Consider the following 18,500-nt stretch of genomic DNA (forward strand, 5'->3'; position numbering starts at 1 on the left):
AACTCTCGATCCAATTCCAAAATCTGTGCTATGGCAAAATGTTACCTGCATCATAACCAAACAGCAGTAAAAACAAAAGCAAATAGATAGCATGAAAAAGATGGAGCCCCGTATCTGGGGTGTGACAATATTACCTATATACATTGTACTGATTGTGGGTCGAATTCCCAGCTACGAAAAGGAAATCTGTTAAGAAAAGGAGGAAGAAAAACACACCCTGTATTGCATTGAACATTGAAAATGTTTGTACAATGATTTTAGGGCTTAATTGCTGTGCAACAGCATCATCCTTTAAAATGTACAAAACCAGAAACCTCTGCCAATAAATAGTCTAATATTGCTCTTCAATATTCTTCCGCCGATGCCTAAGACTTGAAGCAAACTTCGGTGAACTGCAGCTTTCAGGAGCCCGCAAATGGCTGTAAAATGTTTCAATTCAAGTAAGTCCTTGGAAGTATTAACATGGGCTGCCTTTTGCAGTTTTTTTAAAGGTGCAATGTATACGTACTCAGATATATTCTTCATGTACAGACAAGGTGTGGTGGAAAGGTTTTTGTTGTTGTCAAAGCAGAAGAAAATGGTTAACTTCGTATATGCCATATACGGTACCCATTTCCACTTTTTACGCACATTGTATTAACTTCATCAAGAAAGTTAGGTTCTAACACTGATTCTAAATTATGTGGTTGAGGCCTGTGTCTCCCTGTTGCATTAAAGGAAGCACTGGCTTTCATTTTGTTGTTGTTGTTGTTGTCAAAATAAATGTCAGGTCTATGTTTACAAAGTGCAAGGTCGATCACTTGAAGAAGTGACATACTAAAAAATAATAATTTTTGAAAGTTACAATGGCACCATCCCATTTACCAGCTGGACCTTCATTTCTTGAAGGCTGTTCATTATCTTCTTCTGGTGCCCAACAAGAGTGATTCCAAGACTCCTCAAATCCCTGCATGAAGAAAGCAGACATTGATTCCAAAGGGTAGATTCAGAAGTAAGGTGGCTGCTCTTGACAATTACCCATGTGTATATAGATATATATCTTCATTGTCTACATCCATTTGCTTTTAAGCCATACCATGTGTTTCACATTAAATGCAAGGATTATTTGGAGAGGAAATCCTCCTCTTCCCTTTCAACAGAAAAGTCCAGTGTAGCAGAAGACAAGGGTTCTTGCTCTTATTATAGGCTATATTATACCATCAGTAGGATCAAATAGAAAAGTTTTCATATAGCCCATTGGGTGATGGTGCCTGTGGATAAAAGGAACAAGCTCTCTCCATGTACCGGTATTATGTTAGAGAAGATCTATTCTGAAATGCCTCCTTTACGGACTATCCTCTGTCCCCTGCTAGGTAGAGTTTTTGTGGGTATATATTCAAGCACAATGGCACAGTCCAGGGAAAGCTTTGCCACCCAGTTCTGCTAAATGTATAAACTAGTCTTGTTTGTTTCTTTCAAGCTGTAGGAAGGGAGGCTGAATGGGTACTTGCCCATTTTGAGCATGGCTTCTCGGCCTGCTCCCCTCATGAATGGGGAACAGAGCAACTGAGTATGTATGGAACTATGGCACAAGTAAGAGGAGCAACATACACAGGGGGGTTACCCAATGGTTACGGACGGCCCTGTTTCTCGGGGACAGTCCCCGGATTGACAAATCTGTCCCTGGACAAAATCTGTCCCTGGAATGTCCTCAGATTTCATTTAATGTCCTGGGATTTATATTTTAAGTGTTGTAGATTTATTAGTAGGGAATGAATGTTCCGTGATTGGTTCAACAGCACAAGACATATCATATGGAGACTTCCAGCAAGGCAAAATGGTGGGCGCCATGGCAGTGAGCAGCTCCTGAAGCCAGCTAGAGCCAACTGCACTACCAGGCTGCTGAGACTGCCGCTGCCGCCGCCACTGCTAAGGGAGAACTGGGGACGCCCACAGCGTCAACTGGGGGGGCTGCTGACCTCCCCCCCCCATGACCCAAATTGAGTTGGGAGCGAGAATACCCAGCCACCCAGTCGACTGCCCAGTGGCACTCCGGTACTAGTAAAAAAAACCAGAGCCGACTCAGGGAGAAGGAGGAGAGGAGAAGGAGAAGGAAGAGAGAGAAAGAGGGAGGAGAAAAAAGAGGGAAGTCCCTACCTTGCTGCACCACTGCCGCCGCCGCTTAGGAGGAAAGGTAGGAGAGCACCGGGAGGGCAAGGACATGTGGCCAAGCCCAGGCCCGAGCCGAGCCTACTCCAGGGTGGCTAGTACTCCAAGAGAGCAGGCCGGGGCCCAGAGGAAGACAGCGCAACAGAGGAGACCACAGAAGAGAAGATACTACTTCTTTTTAAAAATAACTTTCTCTCTCTCTCTCTCTCTCTCTCTCTCTCTCTCTCTCTCTCTCTCTCTCTCTCTCTCTCTCTCTCTCTTTTAAAAGTGTCCACAGATTCTTGGGGGGGGGGGGGGGAAACCTGGTAACCTTAGGTTACCCTGTTCATCTTTTCTTTTCCTGTTGTTGTGAAAGGCAAGGGCTGGAGCACTGGATTCAGTAGGTGGACTCTGCTCCATCCCAAGTCAGCTGCTGCAGGAAGACAGCCACATACCTATGCCTCTGTGTCAGAAGGAGGGTGATGATGTACCCAGGTCTAGAGAGCAGTCATGGGCACCATTCCTAGCTCATCTTAAAGACTTGTGAATGAGGTTGCAGCATCTGATGGAACATGCCACTTTTGCTAGCTTTGGGGGAGTAAGACTGTGGAAGTGCATTCCACCATAAGGCATTTTAAAGTGCCCGTTTCTTCTTCTTCTTTTTTGGAAACACACACTTTCCCCTCAAATATCAATTCCCTTTTCCCAGCCATGTCATTACAGTGCATACCTCAATTTAAGTACGCTTCAGTTTAAGTACTTTCAGTTGAAGTACTCCGCGGGCCCATCTGGAACGGATTAATCCACTTTCCATTACTTTCAATGGGAAAGTTCGCTCCAGGTTAAGTATGCTTCAGGTTAAGTACGGACTTCCAGAACCAATTACACTCATATTTCGGGTTAAGTACGCTTCAGGTTGAGTACTCCGTGGACCCGTCTGGAACGGATTAATCTACTTTCCATTACTTTCAATGGGAAAGTTCGCTTCAGGTTAAGTACGCTTCAGGTTAAGTACAGACTTCCGGAACCAACTGTGTACTTAAACCGAGTTACCACTGTATTTTGCTTTTTGGAGCCTGAAAATAGGAAACTACCACAGTTCAGGTCAGACAGCTCATCTATCTAAGAAGGATTGGCTGTGACTTTCCACAGCCTCAGCTTCCTTTTCCATGGTCAGGATATCCCAAGAACCTTCAAGGATGCAAATGTGTAACTGAATGAGTGACACAAAACTACACCAAGAGGACTATTTCAGGTGAAACCTTCAAGAAGATTCATGCATCCTTTGAAATGCCAGAAAGTTAAGTAACAGATAAAAATCGAAATATAACCAGGCGGCTTCTGAACGTTGTTTGCATTATAAGCATATGATGTGCTGAATACTTTTAACACTCTAACAAGGAATCTTATCTCAGGCAAAATCCTCCATATCAAAATCTCATTGTCAGACTTCTAGAACATGTCTGCTTGGGGTAAGCCCTTTGTTTGGATTTAGTACAGTTTTTGGTTTCGCACAAGCCTCAGGTACACAGAGTTCTATACAAGAAGGCGCAGTGAAGCATCAGGAAATAACACAAGCAGCTTCACGCCTGTGAATGCCGGGGTTTTATAGTAACATTAACTACCAACTTTTTAGGACTCTGATTATTCTCATTCCAGGTTTCTACTGAGTTCTGAAAATGGCTCAGCCAATAGTACTTTAGCGAAGCTGTGTGTGTTACAGCTGAAAATTGGGCGATTGTTCTGGCAACTCTGCACCAGACTGGATTTCTTATGCTCAAATTCTTAGAAAATGATAACCTTGGCTTCCATACATGGGCAGGGCAAGTAACGTAGGCCACATTAAACTTTGGCTGCTCAACAGAAGGTAATTTAGAACCATCTGCTCTTAAGGGCTTCATCCCACGAGTGCTATATGGTAGAGAAGGGTGCGGGCAGGCAAATGCTAAACTGGAAACTACAAAAAAAATTGTAATTTTTAGGTTGCGTTAAAAACCTACCTCATGGCACTCCTGTTACTAGGATGAGATTGGAGCCTGGGGTTTCTTCAATATTGCCCCAGTTTCATATTTTCTTGCTTCAAGTGATATACCAGATAACAAGGTTGCCCCAAAATGTGTTTCCTTCTCCCTCTTTTATTTATTTATTAGCAAACTTCTAATGGATCTGTATAAAACTGGGCTAATAAACATGAAGCTCTTCTAAGCATGGATTGTTTCCTCATCTTCTTAAAGTTATTACTCCTACAGCTTTAAAATAGAGGGGCTTTTCGTTAATTAAATGTTACCTTCAAACTATGCAATTCTCACCATATTACTACTTTGTTAGAACAGATTATTGTCTTCAAGTCTTCTTTTTAATTATCTGTTGGTGCAATGATGAAAGGACTTATTGCTTTGAGGTTTCAAAGAATACCCACAACATGTTTAGAGAATATATACACTGGGATATGTGTATTTCTGTATTTGGGGCCCAAAAGAGGAAGAAGATATTGTCCAATTGTCCAATTTCTTTAGAGCTGGTTAAAAAAAAATATTACTGAGAACGGTTGTTTTTTTGTTTTTGGTACAGTAGGGAGAAAAAAAAATCTGTTACTTATTGATTGCTAGGGAGAAATATATCACATATTAAGTTTCTGTGTTTGCTCCAAAGGCACAATGGATTGGATAAAACATGGTCATGCAACATGGGGTCCAATGTGCTGATGACGTCCCATAATAAGCTGAGGGGAAAGGAAGGCAACAGAATGTTCCAGGGCAACATCAGACCTACCCCTCTGCCTTGTGTTATGTTCCACCCCATTGTGTGGTACAAAGTGAGCAAGCAGTGATCCAGCCATGTGCCTTTAAAAACTAAAAAAAAAAAAAGGTAAACCGAAATAATCCAAATACTTGAATTAGAAAAAGTAGGAGCTAGTGCACTTTATGCTACCTTCCTGGATAAAAGGAATGTTAAAGTATCCTGCAACTAGACTGGACCAGACTCAAGAATTTATTGTAATATATACAGCTAGGCCTTATTTATTTAGCCATTAAGGGTTGCATGCAAAAGTTGAGAGAGACAAAACCCTGTGTTCTTGCTTTAAAGCAGCATTGGGGAGGAGCGAATTAGAGTAGAAAACAGTACTCGTGAGTTATCTCAATGATCCTTATCATATTGTAGGTGCAAGGGTAAGTGGTGGAAGAGTAGTTTGCTTAAGGCCATCCAGCGAATACATAGCAGAAGGAAAATTTGAACCTATCCATCTCCAGGAAACCAACAAAACTCCATAAAAATCCGTGGGATGCACTCAGGTGTGCATAGAAAAGCAGCAAAATCGTACCTCAGTTGGTTTTCAAGTATGTCTTTCCCACTCACCCTTCATCAAGGCTAAACTTTACAAGCTAAGGCAAGCTACTGGTTTCAAAACCTGAGAGGAGCGACCTTCCACCCCCCAGGAAAGGGCTAGCTGCACTTGCAATTAGCAGATATGGAGCCATGTTCCGCTGGCTGTTTCCCCAGCAATTCAACTTGTCTGGTTTCCATAACTGATAACAGCACAAACAACATAACAGGCTGTATGTAACTATATAAATTCTTTTTAAATGCGATTCAACACCATATCAAAATATATGGTTCTATAGACCAACTTATCACAAACGAAACATATAAGTCCAGCAGATAGATCAGGAAATACAATCTATTCAGTTCTTACATTGGCAATAGCCATGGTGCGGAATTCTTACATCAATCTTGTAGTGTTCCACATGAAGATGGTTTTAAGAATTCTAGCGTTCCTTGTATACAGGTACCAGATGGAAAACTTGGAAGAATGGCACATGCAGAAAATAAGACAAGGGTTCCATGTCTCTGATATACAAGAATACGGTATGTAAATTTATTGTTTAGTATGCGTGTTATGTTACTTGGTTTTGTATAAAATGACATAATATTTGTCCGCGACTGGACTTAACGGCCAGGGGTCCCTTTACCTTATGTTTGTTTATATAATCCAGAGTATGCACGGCTGACAAAGCCCGGCTGGGCGAAACAAGGAATTACCCTGGAATACTTGTCTTATTTTCTGCATGTGCCATTCTTCCAAGTTTTTCGTCTGATACCTGCATAAAAGGAACGCTAGAATTCTTAAAAGCAGCTTCACGTAGAACACTACAAGATCAATATAAGAATTCCACACCGTGGATATTGCTAATATAAGAACTGAATAGATTGTATTTCCTGATCTATCTGCTGGACTTTTATGTTTCGTTTATACGATAAGTTGGTCTGTAGAACCATATATTTTGATATATGTTAAATCACATTGAAAAAGAATTTATATAGTTACATACAGCCTGTTACGTTGTTTGTGTTGTTATCAGTTTTTTTATTTATGTGAGAAAGGGTTTGGTAGTGTTTTGAATGCGGTTTCCATAACTAGCAATTGACATGGCGTGCAAGTTAGAAAAGTGGAATAAGGGGAGCCCTAACCCTGGAAGAGTAACTCTGTCAAATCACCAAGGTTGCTTACAGAGTGAGGAATAGTTTTCAGGCACACCCATCCTTAAGAATTCTTTGCGCAACGTTTTCATCTGCTCTTGTTATTTATCCCCTTCCCGGCAGCAGCATGGCAACATAATTCTTGATAATAATTACCATGTTACAGAATGAAGAGCGAGGAATAAAAAGCAAGAGCCGGTGAATTCTTGATGTATATCTCTCTTTTTTTCCCATTGAGTGATGAGGGATTTTATTTTATTTTATAAATAAACATTTATTTTAAAAGAAAGAAAAACAATTACAATGTAACACAACAGACACACATATTGTTACAGATATTCAGAGCCGTCCACCGGATGACAAGCAACAGGGTGTCCTGAGATTCAGTGAGTACGTTATCTTTCAAAAGGGAGATGTGAAGAAGTCCACCTTTTTGTTGTTAGCCATTTAAGTCCAGTCAGGTATATGACTAAAAGTGGCCAGTCTCATGATCTAGCTATTCTTGAGGGTTGTTCTGGCCATGTAATCCTTGCTGAGTAAGGGAAGAGGTTCCAGAGAGACTCAAAGCCACAGGAGATTGTCCGCATGTTTAGAAAAAGCAGTTGTTCTCTCTGCTGTGGTAACAGTCTGGTAATCCAGGTGGAAAACAGGACATATCCATCTCCTCCGCTAGGATTAGAACTACATGGCAAAATGCTGGAACATATTGAAGATCAGGCCTTTGCGGATGGGGCCTGAACAGAGCACAGGACTTGGGGCAATAGCCACAGGAGCCCATCGTAATTATGATTATTTCAATTTGCCACTGTTTGAAAGGCAGCATTTGTTGAGAGCATGCATTTGACAGGGCCTCGCTGGCAGGTGGGATTCTGACTGGACTATTGCAAGGAAACTACCAAGATTTTCAAATTGTTTCAGGTGACTCAGGTTTTGAGCTGACAGCTAAGACATCTCCAAAAGGCTCAGTTTCCTTAATGGCACAAACCAAGGCCCCCCTGAAGGCGTCTTATGTTGGACACTCACCCTGAGAGGCACCCCAAACCACCAGACACTTCAAAATCTTGGTGTGGATGACATAATATTATACTGGCTCACTCACTTTTCTAGTGTATTAAAGACACATAGATTTGCCTCTCGCAGAGACTGATTCCATTATTTGTAGGACCAGCCTCCTCTTCTAGGTTATGTTCCAACCCATTTCTTAAGCAGGCTGAAATGTCATGATATCAGATTTGGGAATCAGGAGTACTGGCACATTAATTTCAAACAAGGGTTTAACAGGGCAGTTTGAAAATTCAGTTCAATTCTGGTTCTCATCCGATCCCCCCAAGTCCCAGCTCTGGAACAAAACAAACATTTGCCCCCACTGAACAACACACATTCAAACCCAACATGTTTTCCATAGGTTTTTTTTTCCTCTTCCAAACAAGCTGTTAACCATAGTGTCTGGTTTTCCGGAAAATTCTGAAGGTCCTTCATGGTTTTAGAGGCATATGAACAGATGAGGGGGGCTCTCCTTTTCCCAACAACTGTGTTCTCAGGCCAAGTGATATGAATTGTGAGGGCTTCAAAGGGATGAAGGTGACTTATACCAGTGGAGTTTCTGGCCCAGTGTTCTTAACTGTGTGGCCTTTTTCCTAGAGCTGCCATCAAACAAAATTCAAAGTGAATTTGGGAGGGCTTTCTCAGTAAATGAAGCATCTGAGGAATTCTGGGGGAGGCTAAGGGTTTCAATAAAGAGGTGATACTTTTCATGGAGTCTCTCTTTCCACTACCACAACCCCACTCTTTCCACTTTGAAATTGCACCTTCTTCTGGCTTAGGTTAGCTATGTCAAATGAAGCAATAGCTAATATACTTTGATTTTTTCCCCCTAGGTGTGAAAATATGTGCTTTGGGGCATTATAGGCATGCCCTCAAAATCACATACTGTCCAGGATTTCATTTCTCAGCTACCTGCAGTTTTTGTCAAAAGCAGATCATCTGGTCAAATGCGGTAATAGCAAAACACATACACACTGTCTAGCAATTCTACCTTTCACATGAAAAGATCTACAACTGCGTGCACTGAGACCCAGTTTATAAATTATATACAAGCTGGGACAAATAAAGATGCAGGTGTGATCTGTAGCTCTTGCTTCTGCTTTTATGTTTGAACTGGGCCTTGCGGATCTTGCCAATAATAAAACCCAAATGGTGCTTTTAAAACTCGGGTGCAAAATTTATGGTTGGGTGTTCCCCCATGAACTGAGTGAGCCAAATGGGAAAGTATTGGTGCCTTCTTAAGTTAAATAGACAAATTGGAATAGCTAATTGAAGTCAAGGAAGTATAAATTTAGGCTTTTGTGTTTGCGTGTTTTGGTAGTGATATGCTTCTATTCTTTTTTTAAAAAAGTAAATAAATTGGCTGACTGATTTTGTGGAGGCTGTAGTTTAATTTTGGTGTTTTTATATATGTAAAATAATTATTAATGTAATAGGATTAATTCTTTTGTATGGATAAAAGTACCAAAATTAAAACAACAATCTGGATAAAATCAGTTAGCATTAAGGAAAAAGAACAGAAGCACATCAGTGACAAGATGTATAAACAACTCTCAAAAGAACTGGGCTCAAATGGTGAAATAAATATTCCAACACATAAACTGTGCATTTAAATAGCTGGGCTTCCCTGTGATAAAAATGAAGCTTTACCTGAAGTTGCCTGTGAGACTAATGCACATGAAACACATTCACCATTTATGAATGTTGTCATGTGTGAATCTTACCATTCCAATCCAAAGGCTATTAATTCCTGAGTACAAAAATGTATAATGTAAACCGGTTCTAAGATCCTGTACTCCAGAGGTCATCTAAGGCAGTGTTTCCCAACCTTGTGCCTCCAGATGTTTTGGGACTACAACTCCCATCATTCCTGACCACTGGTCTTGCTAGCTAGGGATGATGGGAGTTGTAGTCCCAAAACATCTGGAGGCACAAGGTTGGGAAACACTGATCTAAGGTAGATAGATCAGACCAAGACTGAGTCCCACATCATACTGTAGGCAACAAATGTGTCAGAAGGAGAAATAAGAGCCACACATCTTTTTATCTCCATACATGTGTCGTTTGCCTCTCAAGGGTCTCTGGATTTCCTCATGCTGACCAAAATAAATGCCAGAGAAACAGCTAAATTTGCCTAGTTCAAAATTTCCCCTGAAATGAACATGGCCCAATTCAGTATTGGCTGATATAGTCGAGGAGCTGTCAGAAGCTCAGTGTAACATCTACCAGGAAGTTCTGTTGGACAAGTCCAGCTGGGACATAACACAAAGAATACAATTACGCTCTCTTCATCTTCTGAGAGAAAGGCTATGTCCGACACTGGCTGAAGCCTGGTTTAAACATGGAGGAGAATGTGATGGTAGAGAGTACAGTGCCAGTTTAGGCTGCAGGAGTGTGTGTGTGTGTGTGTGTGTGTGTGTGACTTTCACGAACTTCTTACAAGTACAGAACTAGACTGGTGGGAAGGTGGCTGGGAAAGCTTTCCACCACAATGTGCTAATTTTCTATTTGCCGAGAGATTTGGTGAAACATTTTCTTAAAGCGTGGTCCTCTTCCAGCAGTCTGAAGTGGCACCAACCCCAGATTCTACCTCCTTCTGCCGCCCATGTGAGAACCAGAACTCCCAAGGAATTTAGCCTGGTTCCATGACCTCGGTTCTTACAGCTTAATAGGCAGGCTGCTGTTCCAAAGCCCCTTGTTTCAGATGGAAAAGCAAAATTTGGATTCCTTATTGTCTGTCCATGAACATTACTTTACATTACTTCATGGACTGAGTAGACAAGATGAAGGTAGAAAAGCGTGCATGGGGGGGGGGCGTTGAGGGAGAGAGAGAATGAGGGAAAAGTTGGTGTGGCACTACAGTACCTGAGGTTGAGAACTCATAATAAATCCACCACAAATGCTGGTGTAGTGGAGGGGGGAGGAATACTGGCATCTTCATCTTGCAACTATTTAGATCCAGTTCAGATGGTACCTTTGGCAGCAAGGTTGCTGCTAGGAATTATGGGAATTAGCTGTACACAGGTGTGTTTAGCCACTTCCATTTGGTGGTGTTCACGTTCTTTTGGCCAGTTTTAATCAGGCCAGTTGATTAAAGGTGAACCACAATAACAATACAACTCTCCCCCTTAGGGCCTATCTATGCTATAAAAATCACATTGGTGTTTCTTCCCAAGGAACCCTGGGAATTGTAGTTCTTTTTTGTTTGTTTGTTTTAAAAAAACAACACCCTGCCAAAGATCCCATGTCCCCTTAGAGAGAACTTCAATTCCCCAGGGAGAGAGGATAACTATAAAACTTGTTTTTCAGTTGAATCCAGACTAAGCTAGTTGCAATAAGTTCACCTTCAAATCAATGGGGCATAACTAATGTCATGACTAGCTTGTCTGACTGATTTCTGAGGCAGCACTGTTCAACTCACTTGCCTTGGATTCCACCCTATGCCCCTGGTGCAATTCACCTTTAGTCTCTGACAATTTGGATCATGCAGTCCTTATTCTAGAGCAGGCATCCCCAAACTTCAGCCCTCCAGATGTTTTGGACTACAATTCCCATCTTCCCCGACCACTGGTCCCGTTAGCTAGGGATCATGGGAGTTGTAGGCCAAAAATCTGGAGGGCCATAGCTGCCAAGTTATCCCTTTTTTAAAGGGATTTTCCCTTATGCTGAATAGGCTTCCTCGTGAGAAAAGGGAAAACTTGGCAGCTATGTGGAGGGCCGCAGTTTGGGGATCCCTGTTCTAGAGAATAAACTGCAGCATAATTATTGTTACAGTTTCTGAAACCGGTTTGACTACATTCTGAGTTAGGGACGTAAGATCTGGGTTGGTGAGGGTTAAACTTCACTGAAAACACAGAGGATCCTGCTTCATTCTTGAAACAGACACATTCCAAGATGAATTAACTTTTGGCAAATGTAGATTGACATTTTAAAAAATAGCTCTTGATAGATATGAATGGGGCTGTAGCTGATAACATTGTGTTTTGTGTTTTGTTTGCACACAATGGAAAGTTAAGATTTTGAAAGCACCTCCGGGAGGTGGCTTATGATTCTAAAGGCTGCATTTCAGGATTTCGGTATCTTGTGTCACTTCTGTGTCACCCGAGGGGAAATATAAGCAGCAAAGTGTCAGAACTGTAATAAACGCTAAAGTCAAATACAAGCACAATTACATGTACATGTTATTTAAGAGAAATGCAAAAGGCATTTGCTAGACCATTTAAAAGTGCTTGATATTCCACAGGATTAGATCCAACCGAGCAATGTAGTTACATTCATAAATACAGCACACACCTGACCCAAATCACAAATTGCCTGCTCTGAATGGCAGAGATTTTCCCGATACTTGCGTGGAGTGGTCCACCCGTGACACAAAAGAGACAGCATCAGGTTACTCCAAATGAACAAGTATGATGTAAGAATTTAGAACACACAACATCTTTTTGCATTTCCCCTTTAATCCTTTAAGAAGGGAGATCTAAACTTTTCTTCCTTTCTTGAATTTCTGCCACAGGGATTGGAAATCAATCATAAATTCCCAGCCATGTGCCATGTGATAATTCTGAGAGCTGGCCATGCCGGCCATTGTTAACTGCAGCCTAAGGAGGATCTGAGAGTTCCCGGTAAATTAAATATAATTCGGAAACAGAAATACTGAGCAAAATAAATCCACAACTTTAAAGTGTCCATGTCTAATCTTCAGTCAAGGCCCCTTTGCATTTTGTCGCAGTTCAAAATAGCGAAGTCAGGCCCCAACGTTTGTTAAACAATAGTCTGGTTCACAAGTCACACTAAGCTTAGCCAAAACACAAGGGTTCCTGGAGAAGAGATTGCATCCGCTTTGATCTTCCCTGGTTATTTCGCTGCTACGCTGAGCTAAACCAAGGGTGTGTCAGCTAAACCCAGGCTTTTGGCTTAGCTCTCCTGGACAAACCATGAGCCCTAAACAATAGGACAAACCTGAGTTACAGCTTGTGGTTAACTTGAAGACAATTAAACCAGCAGGCAAGGCTTGGTTGACATGCCAAGCCAGGCCAAGTCTAGTCTGCTGCAGCAAAACAACTGGGAGGACCAAAGCAGTAACTGTCCACTCCTGAAGCTTGTGCACTCACATGTTTATGCTACACCATGGTTTGGCTTAGTATGATGTGCAAACCTGGCTAATATTGACATCTGCTCATGATTTGTGAACAGAAAATCACCCCAATTGTTTAGAATCAGAGTCTTCTGAGCTCTGCTGGAGAGAGGAATTGATTCATTCCGCCGGAGTGGATCCCTGAATCTTAGATGGCTTCCACATTTCTCTCTACAGTCTCCCCCACCTTCCCCCATCTGATACAGATGCAAGGAAACTGAAGTGTTTTAGCACAGCCAGGGAACTGTGATAGACTCCCTATATGATATGAAGGAAGGAGGGAAGGAAGGAAGGTGGTCTTTGTGCTTTAACCTTCCCTCTGTTACTGTGGAGAAGTGTTCTGATGGAAGGCAATCTGAAAAAAACAATTCACACCTCTGTCTGTATCTAAGACTATTGTGGGTATCTACTAGCAGGCATTGTGTTTGCTTTAAGGAGAGTGGGTTTTTATTTTTATTTTTTTAAAAAAAGAGAGGTATTTGTGCAACCTTAGCATTTTTAAAAAGTAAACCCCAAATCGGTGAAATTTATAAGGGTTTTCTGAAATTTATGGAGCCTGGAGGAACTGTATGAAAGAGATGAGTTTGGAAAAAATTCCTGAGGCTGAAAAGAGGGGGGAATCAATTTATTATTTTTTCCTAAAAAGCAGATCAATAAGGTACACCCCCCTTGCATTTCAGGCTCTTGAGATGTAGGTAAGGGTGGTTTAAAACAAGTTTTAAAAATCAGTCATGGGATTACACCTTAACACTTTCCCCTTGCATCTCAGAGGTGGACCTGACATCTAAGTCCCCTGGCTGCGCTAGACTCACCTGCACCTGATAGTCTCAGATACAGGGGCGGTATGTTCTTTTGCTTTCTGCTTTCCTCTCATGGGATTCCTTCTCTGCAGAAACGTCCCCTAAAGGGACCACTGCTCTGCTTCTGTGGGGAAGAATTAAAAGACGTTCTCCTCCTCCCACTTCCCCAAAGGCTTGCATGTGTCAAGACCTCCAAGGATACTCAGAGCATCTTTCCTTCCTAGAAATGGAGGCATCCCTATATTTCTGGACTGCAGGAGAACTCCTCAGAAAGATAGGGGCTCTGAAGCTGCCCTGGAATTGTTTCCATCACCACAAGAAGCTATGGCTCTGGGCCAGATTACATTGGGGGTGGATTCCCTTCCCCCCTCCCACCACTGCACCCACAGGTGTTTGTGGAATCAAGACTTCCTGGCTTGCAAAGAAGATTACAGTCTTCAAAACTCCCATAGTTTCGTTAACTGCGGCGCACTCAGCAAGAGTGCCCTTGTCACATGACAAACAAGCCAAGTCATGTGCCAAAATTGGGATGCTGTTGCTACGTCCAAACTCAAGTGCTACTTTATTAGAGCTGCTTTGTCAACAGCTGACGGTAACCGTAAGGTCAACTATCTCATTGTTCTGTTATCATTTTATATAGGATACGAATGCTGAAACTGCCTTGGAATCGGATGAGTGTTAAAAGAAAAACAAAGAAAAACCCTTAAATGCTTCCAGTCTTCACTTTCTAGCTTTACTCTCTAACTGGCTTCGAACCAACAGGTCTCTCCCTTATTTCAATGAAAAGGATCAGGAAATCTACTCACTCCAAGGTCACCTGAGCCACAGCGTCCATTGAACTGTATCCATTTTCCATGAAAATCTCTGTATACCGTCCCATTTTGATGGCTTCCAGCCATTCCCCTACAGATCTGTAGACACCATTTCCCAGCGGGCTGTGTTCACCTAATAAATTTGAAACTCTAAAAAAGAAACCAAGATACAGATTAAGGCAAACCTAAACACAAAAAAAACCCTCATTTGGGTGTTGCACTTCCGGTAAGGTTTTGCATGGACTTAACAGCAACAAGTACAGTGGTACCTCTACTTACGAATAACTCTACTTACGAATGTTTCTACTTATGAATGGAGCTCCGTCCGCCATCTTGGATGCGGTTTAGATAGGATTTTTTCTACTTACGAATTTTTAGATAGGGTTGCTTCGACTTACGAATTTTTTCTCCCAATGCATTCCTATGGGATTCGACTTACAAATGTGCGTTCGGAACGCATTAAATTCGTAAGTAGAGGTACCACTGTAATAAGAAAGTTTGACCGTGCAGTGACCAGTCAGCTTCTCCACATGTTAACATAAGAAGAGCATTTCACGGTGTGGTTTACAGTTTACCCAAATATTCTGCAGGCTCACTTTTCAGCTTGGAAATAGTGGTTTCGGGAGGCTGAAACTCCCCTCCACCCCCACAACTCTTAATACCCTTTTTATTGGTTCTTTGCCAATGGCAGCTTTGTCCTGTTTATGGGAAGGTGTCCCACGGGCTCCCCTCGCCATCCCCTTCAGAAGACTCATTTCTGAAACTGCACCTTCCAGGTTCTGGCAAGATTTTGTGGGGCTCTCATGGTACTTTGGGGTGTTTTCCAAGACCTTGCCGGAACCCGGAAGCAGCTACTGTCACTTCCCCTCATTTCTCTGGGGGCAGCAAGGGCCCCCCCTTGAATTCTGCTGTCTGAAGCGACTGTCTCATAGTTGGGCCAGCCCTGTTCTTGTTCATAGCCCCTCATTCTCCCTTGTTGAAGCTTCTCCTCCATTTCATCCCTCCTCAACTAGTCCAGTCCAATTAGGGATCACAACAGATGAGATAACCCTAGAAAAAACCATGACAAAAGTATGACACAACATGACTTTTGGGGTTGGTTTTTGTACCTGCTTGATGCATTCACCAGCGTTTTCAAGCTGCTAGGGTTCCGGATGAGCTTGTCCAACATGCATACAATTTCATCAAACTTGGGCCTACTGTTCCTTTCCTTCTGCCAGCAATCCAGCATCAGTTGATAAAGAGCAGCTGGGCAGTCCATGGGACTTGGCAGGCGATACCCTTCTTCGACAGCTTTAATCACCTAAGGGAGGTCAAAGCAGATTCCAGAACATCCTTCCTCAATGCTCAGGAAGGCAAACAAGGTCTTTGAAAAAAAGCACCGAAATGTTTTCTGATAATTTCACAGGTCTGAAAAGTTGTAAATTTGGAAAATAATGGTGGGAGTTGGGGAAGGGTCTTTACCTCATACCAGCAATGGCAGACTGATCAACAGAAAAGCTTTCGTCACAATGTGAAAATTGTAATGGAGTTAAGCATGATAAGAGCTGTTTGACAGTGGAGCAGACTCCAGCGGGAGGTTGCGGACTCTCCTTCCCTGGAGGTTATTAAGTAGAGGTTGGAATCAATCAAATCAAGGGCTTTTGTGGCTTTGTCCATGTTTATTTTTCTTTCCATGAATGACATTATATATTTGTATCTTTTCCTCCCAGGAGCTCAAGCTTGTGTTACCCTCCCCTCTTTTTATCTTTGCAACAGCCCTGCAAGGTGGGGCAGTGTAAATTCACATGGCATATGTGTTTAAGAAGGACTTGTTGTGTACCAGTTCCAGGGAATCCTGTTGACATCCCTGACTACTGAACTTGGAGCTCTGTGCGGCAATTATTAATGCACATGAGAATTCCCTTCCCATTTGTTAGCATTTATTCTCTCTCTCTCTCTCTCTCTCTCTCTCTCTCTCTCTCTCTCTCTCTGTGTGTGTGTGTGTGTGTGTGGTATAATCCACATTGCTTGCTATCTGCATTTAATCTCCCTTGCCCAGAATGGGAGTACAAAAGGGGGATTGAAGCATGTTAAAAAGGGAAAATGCACACTTCCCTAATACTCATTCATGGGCAAAGGTCTGCTCAAACACTACCAAACAGACCACACAGCCTCCTCTCTTTTCCCAGAGGAATCTCACTGGTTAGCAATATGCATGGCCCTCAAGGATTAAGCTGTGGAGGCTGTCAGTGTTTCTGAATTGAGTAATAAAAATGCATTTATCCCATGACAGCCCTTCATCCTTAAAAAATAATACTGATGGATGCTGAATTAAGGCCTATTCATGGGATGACAATGTTTCTGCCAAGAGAACCTGTTCCGGCTTTGTTGTTTCACTTTGCAATAAAGTGTGTTTGCGCTACTGAAAGAAAGGGCTGGCAATAAAAGGGGCTCCAAAGAGAGAGCGGGAGCATTTCCCCCAGGTTTTTGTAAAACAGCTGCTACTTGGCTGGCTAGCCAGGGATGTGTGAAATCTTCCCTTTGATTTCCATGGATATGCCTGCCTTCCTGAATACTGGCATCGTGTTCCCACTACACTTACCCGAAAAGGGGAATAGGAGAGTTTCCAAAATTCATATCCTAACATGTGTGTGTATGTGTTTTGTGTGTGTTTTGTGTTTGTGTATTTGTGCAACCCAGGTGCACCCAGGTGGCGCTGTGGGTTAAACCACAGAGTCTAGGGCTTGCTGATCAGAAAGTTGGTGGTTCGAATCCCTGCAACGGGGTGAGCTCCTGTTGCTTGGTCCCAGCTCCTGCCCACCTAGCAGTTCGAAAGCACATCAAAGTGCAAGTAGATAAATAGGGACCACTCTGGCGGGAAGGTAAACGGCATTTCCGTGCGCTGCTCTGGTTCGCCAGAAGCAGCTTTGTCATGCTGGCCACATGACCTGGAAGCTGTCTGCGGACAAACGCCGGCTCCCTCGGCCAATAACGCGAGATGAGCGCCGCAACCCCAGAGTCGGACACGACTGGACCTGATGGTGAGGGGCCCCTTTACCTTTTATTTGTGCAACTCAGAACTCAGCCATACTGAACAGCTGAACTTTGGCAAAGCAGTACTGGGCAGCTAGGTCCAGCCACTATTTACATTTCCCACATCCAATGTCGTATCAGGTGTGGGGAACCTTTGGCCCTCCAGATGTTGCTGAACTACAACACCCATCAATCCTAGCAAGCCGGGCCAATCGATGATGGGAGTTGTAGTTCAGTGAACATCTCCCAGGGGCGGATTTAGGGCAGTGAGCGCGGTGCAGTCACATCGGATTGCAGCTGAGGAGGGCACCTTCCCAAAGCCCTCTAAGCAGTTGTCCCGCTTCAGGGATGATGTGTGAGGGCTCTCACAGAGTCTTAGAACCCTCCTTCCTCTTTCTCAAAGCCAAGCAAGTGCTGACTCGGCTTTGGGAAGGAGGTAGGAGGGCTCTAAGACCCTGCAATAACCTTGTGCCTCCTTCCTGAAGCCTGACATAAGCCGGTGCCACAGGAGCTGTGGGGAGGGCGTCAAATGGCCTTGACCCCGTGACAAATTCATGGTGCAGATCTGTCTCCTTCAGGTCTTGACTGGGCTTGCAGCCTGGTCTTAGCAGGCAAAAAAGTGGATTAAACTGCACATCACATTCACCATTCAGAAGTACGTGCAGGAATAAAGCATGCACAGAAATCACCTAGAAGCACGAAGAGAAGCCCATTTCATGTGCCCATTCAGTTGCTGCTTCTCTCCCGCCCCTCCTGCCTACTCATGGATTCAACAGTTAACATTTTCAGACCTGCCGCCTGCTTTAGATACTTATCGGCAACAGCGAAACGTGTTGGGAATCATGAATACATGTGGCGTCCTGCTTCAGGGCAACTGGAAGGGCAACTGAAATACTTACGTCTTGGTTGGTCATCTCCCAGTAAGGTCTCTCTCCATAAGACACCACTTCCCACATCACAATCCCATAGCTCCAGACATCGCTGGCAGAAGTGAATTTGCGGAAGGCGATGGCTTCTGGAGCTGTCCATCGGATTGGGATTTTCCCTCCCTAGGAAGGCAAACAAAAACAAAAACAAAAAGCAGATTGA

At 43.0% G+C, this 18,500-nt stretch overlaps 1 protein-coding gene across 2 annotated transcripts in view; it reads right to left on the minus strand.

Moving 5' to 3' along the window:
• Positions 1 to 691: 691 nt before the first annotated feature.
• EPHA5 (EPH receptor A5) overlaps positions 692 to 18,500 on the minus strand; it is a 216,686-nt gene continuing 198,877 nt past the window's right edge. Inside the window, exons 14-17 of one of the 2 annotated variants that reach the window (XM_060282232.1) lie at positions 18,311 to 18,460; positions 15,506 to 15,699; positions 14,391 to 14,546; positions 692 to 946 (exon numbers count right to left, since the gene is read on the minus strand). In XM_060282232.1, the coding sequence (XP_060138215.1) occupies positions 841 to 946; positions 14,391 to 14,546; positions 15,506 to 15,699; positions 18,311 to 18,460 (606 nt within the window). In that variant the 3' untranslated portion in view covers positions 692 to 840. Of the gene's footprint in view, positions 947 to 6,485; positions 8,250 to 14,390; positions 14,547 to 15,505; positions 15,700 to 18,310; positions 18,461 to 18,500 lie in introns of those variants that run through there. The other variant, XM_035135822.2, reaches the window with a different exon arrangement.

This window comes from Zootoca vivipara, chromosome 13, assembly GCF_963506605.1.
Source record: "Zootoca vivipara chromosome 13, rZooViv1.1, whole genome shotgun sequence".
Taxonomy (NCBI): Eukaryota; Metazoa; Chordata; class Lepidosauria; order Squamata; family Lacertidae; genus Zootoca; species Zootoca vivipara.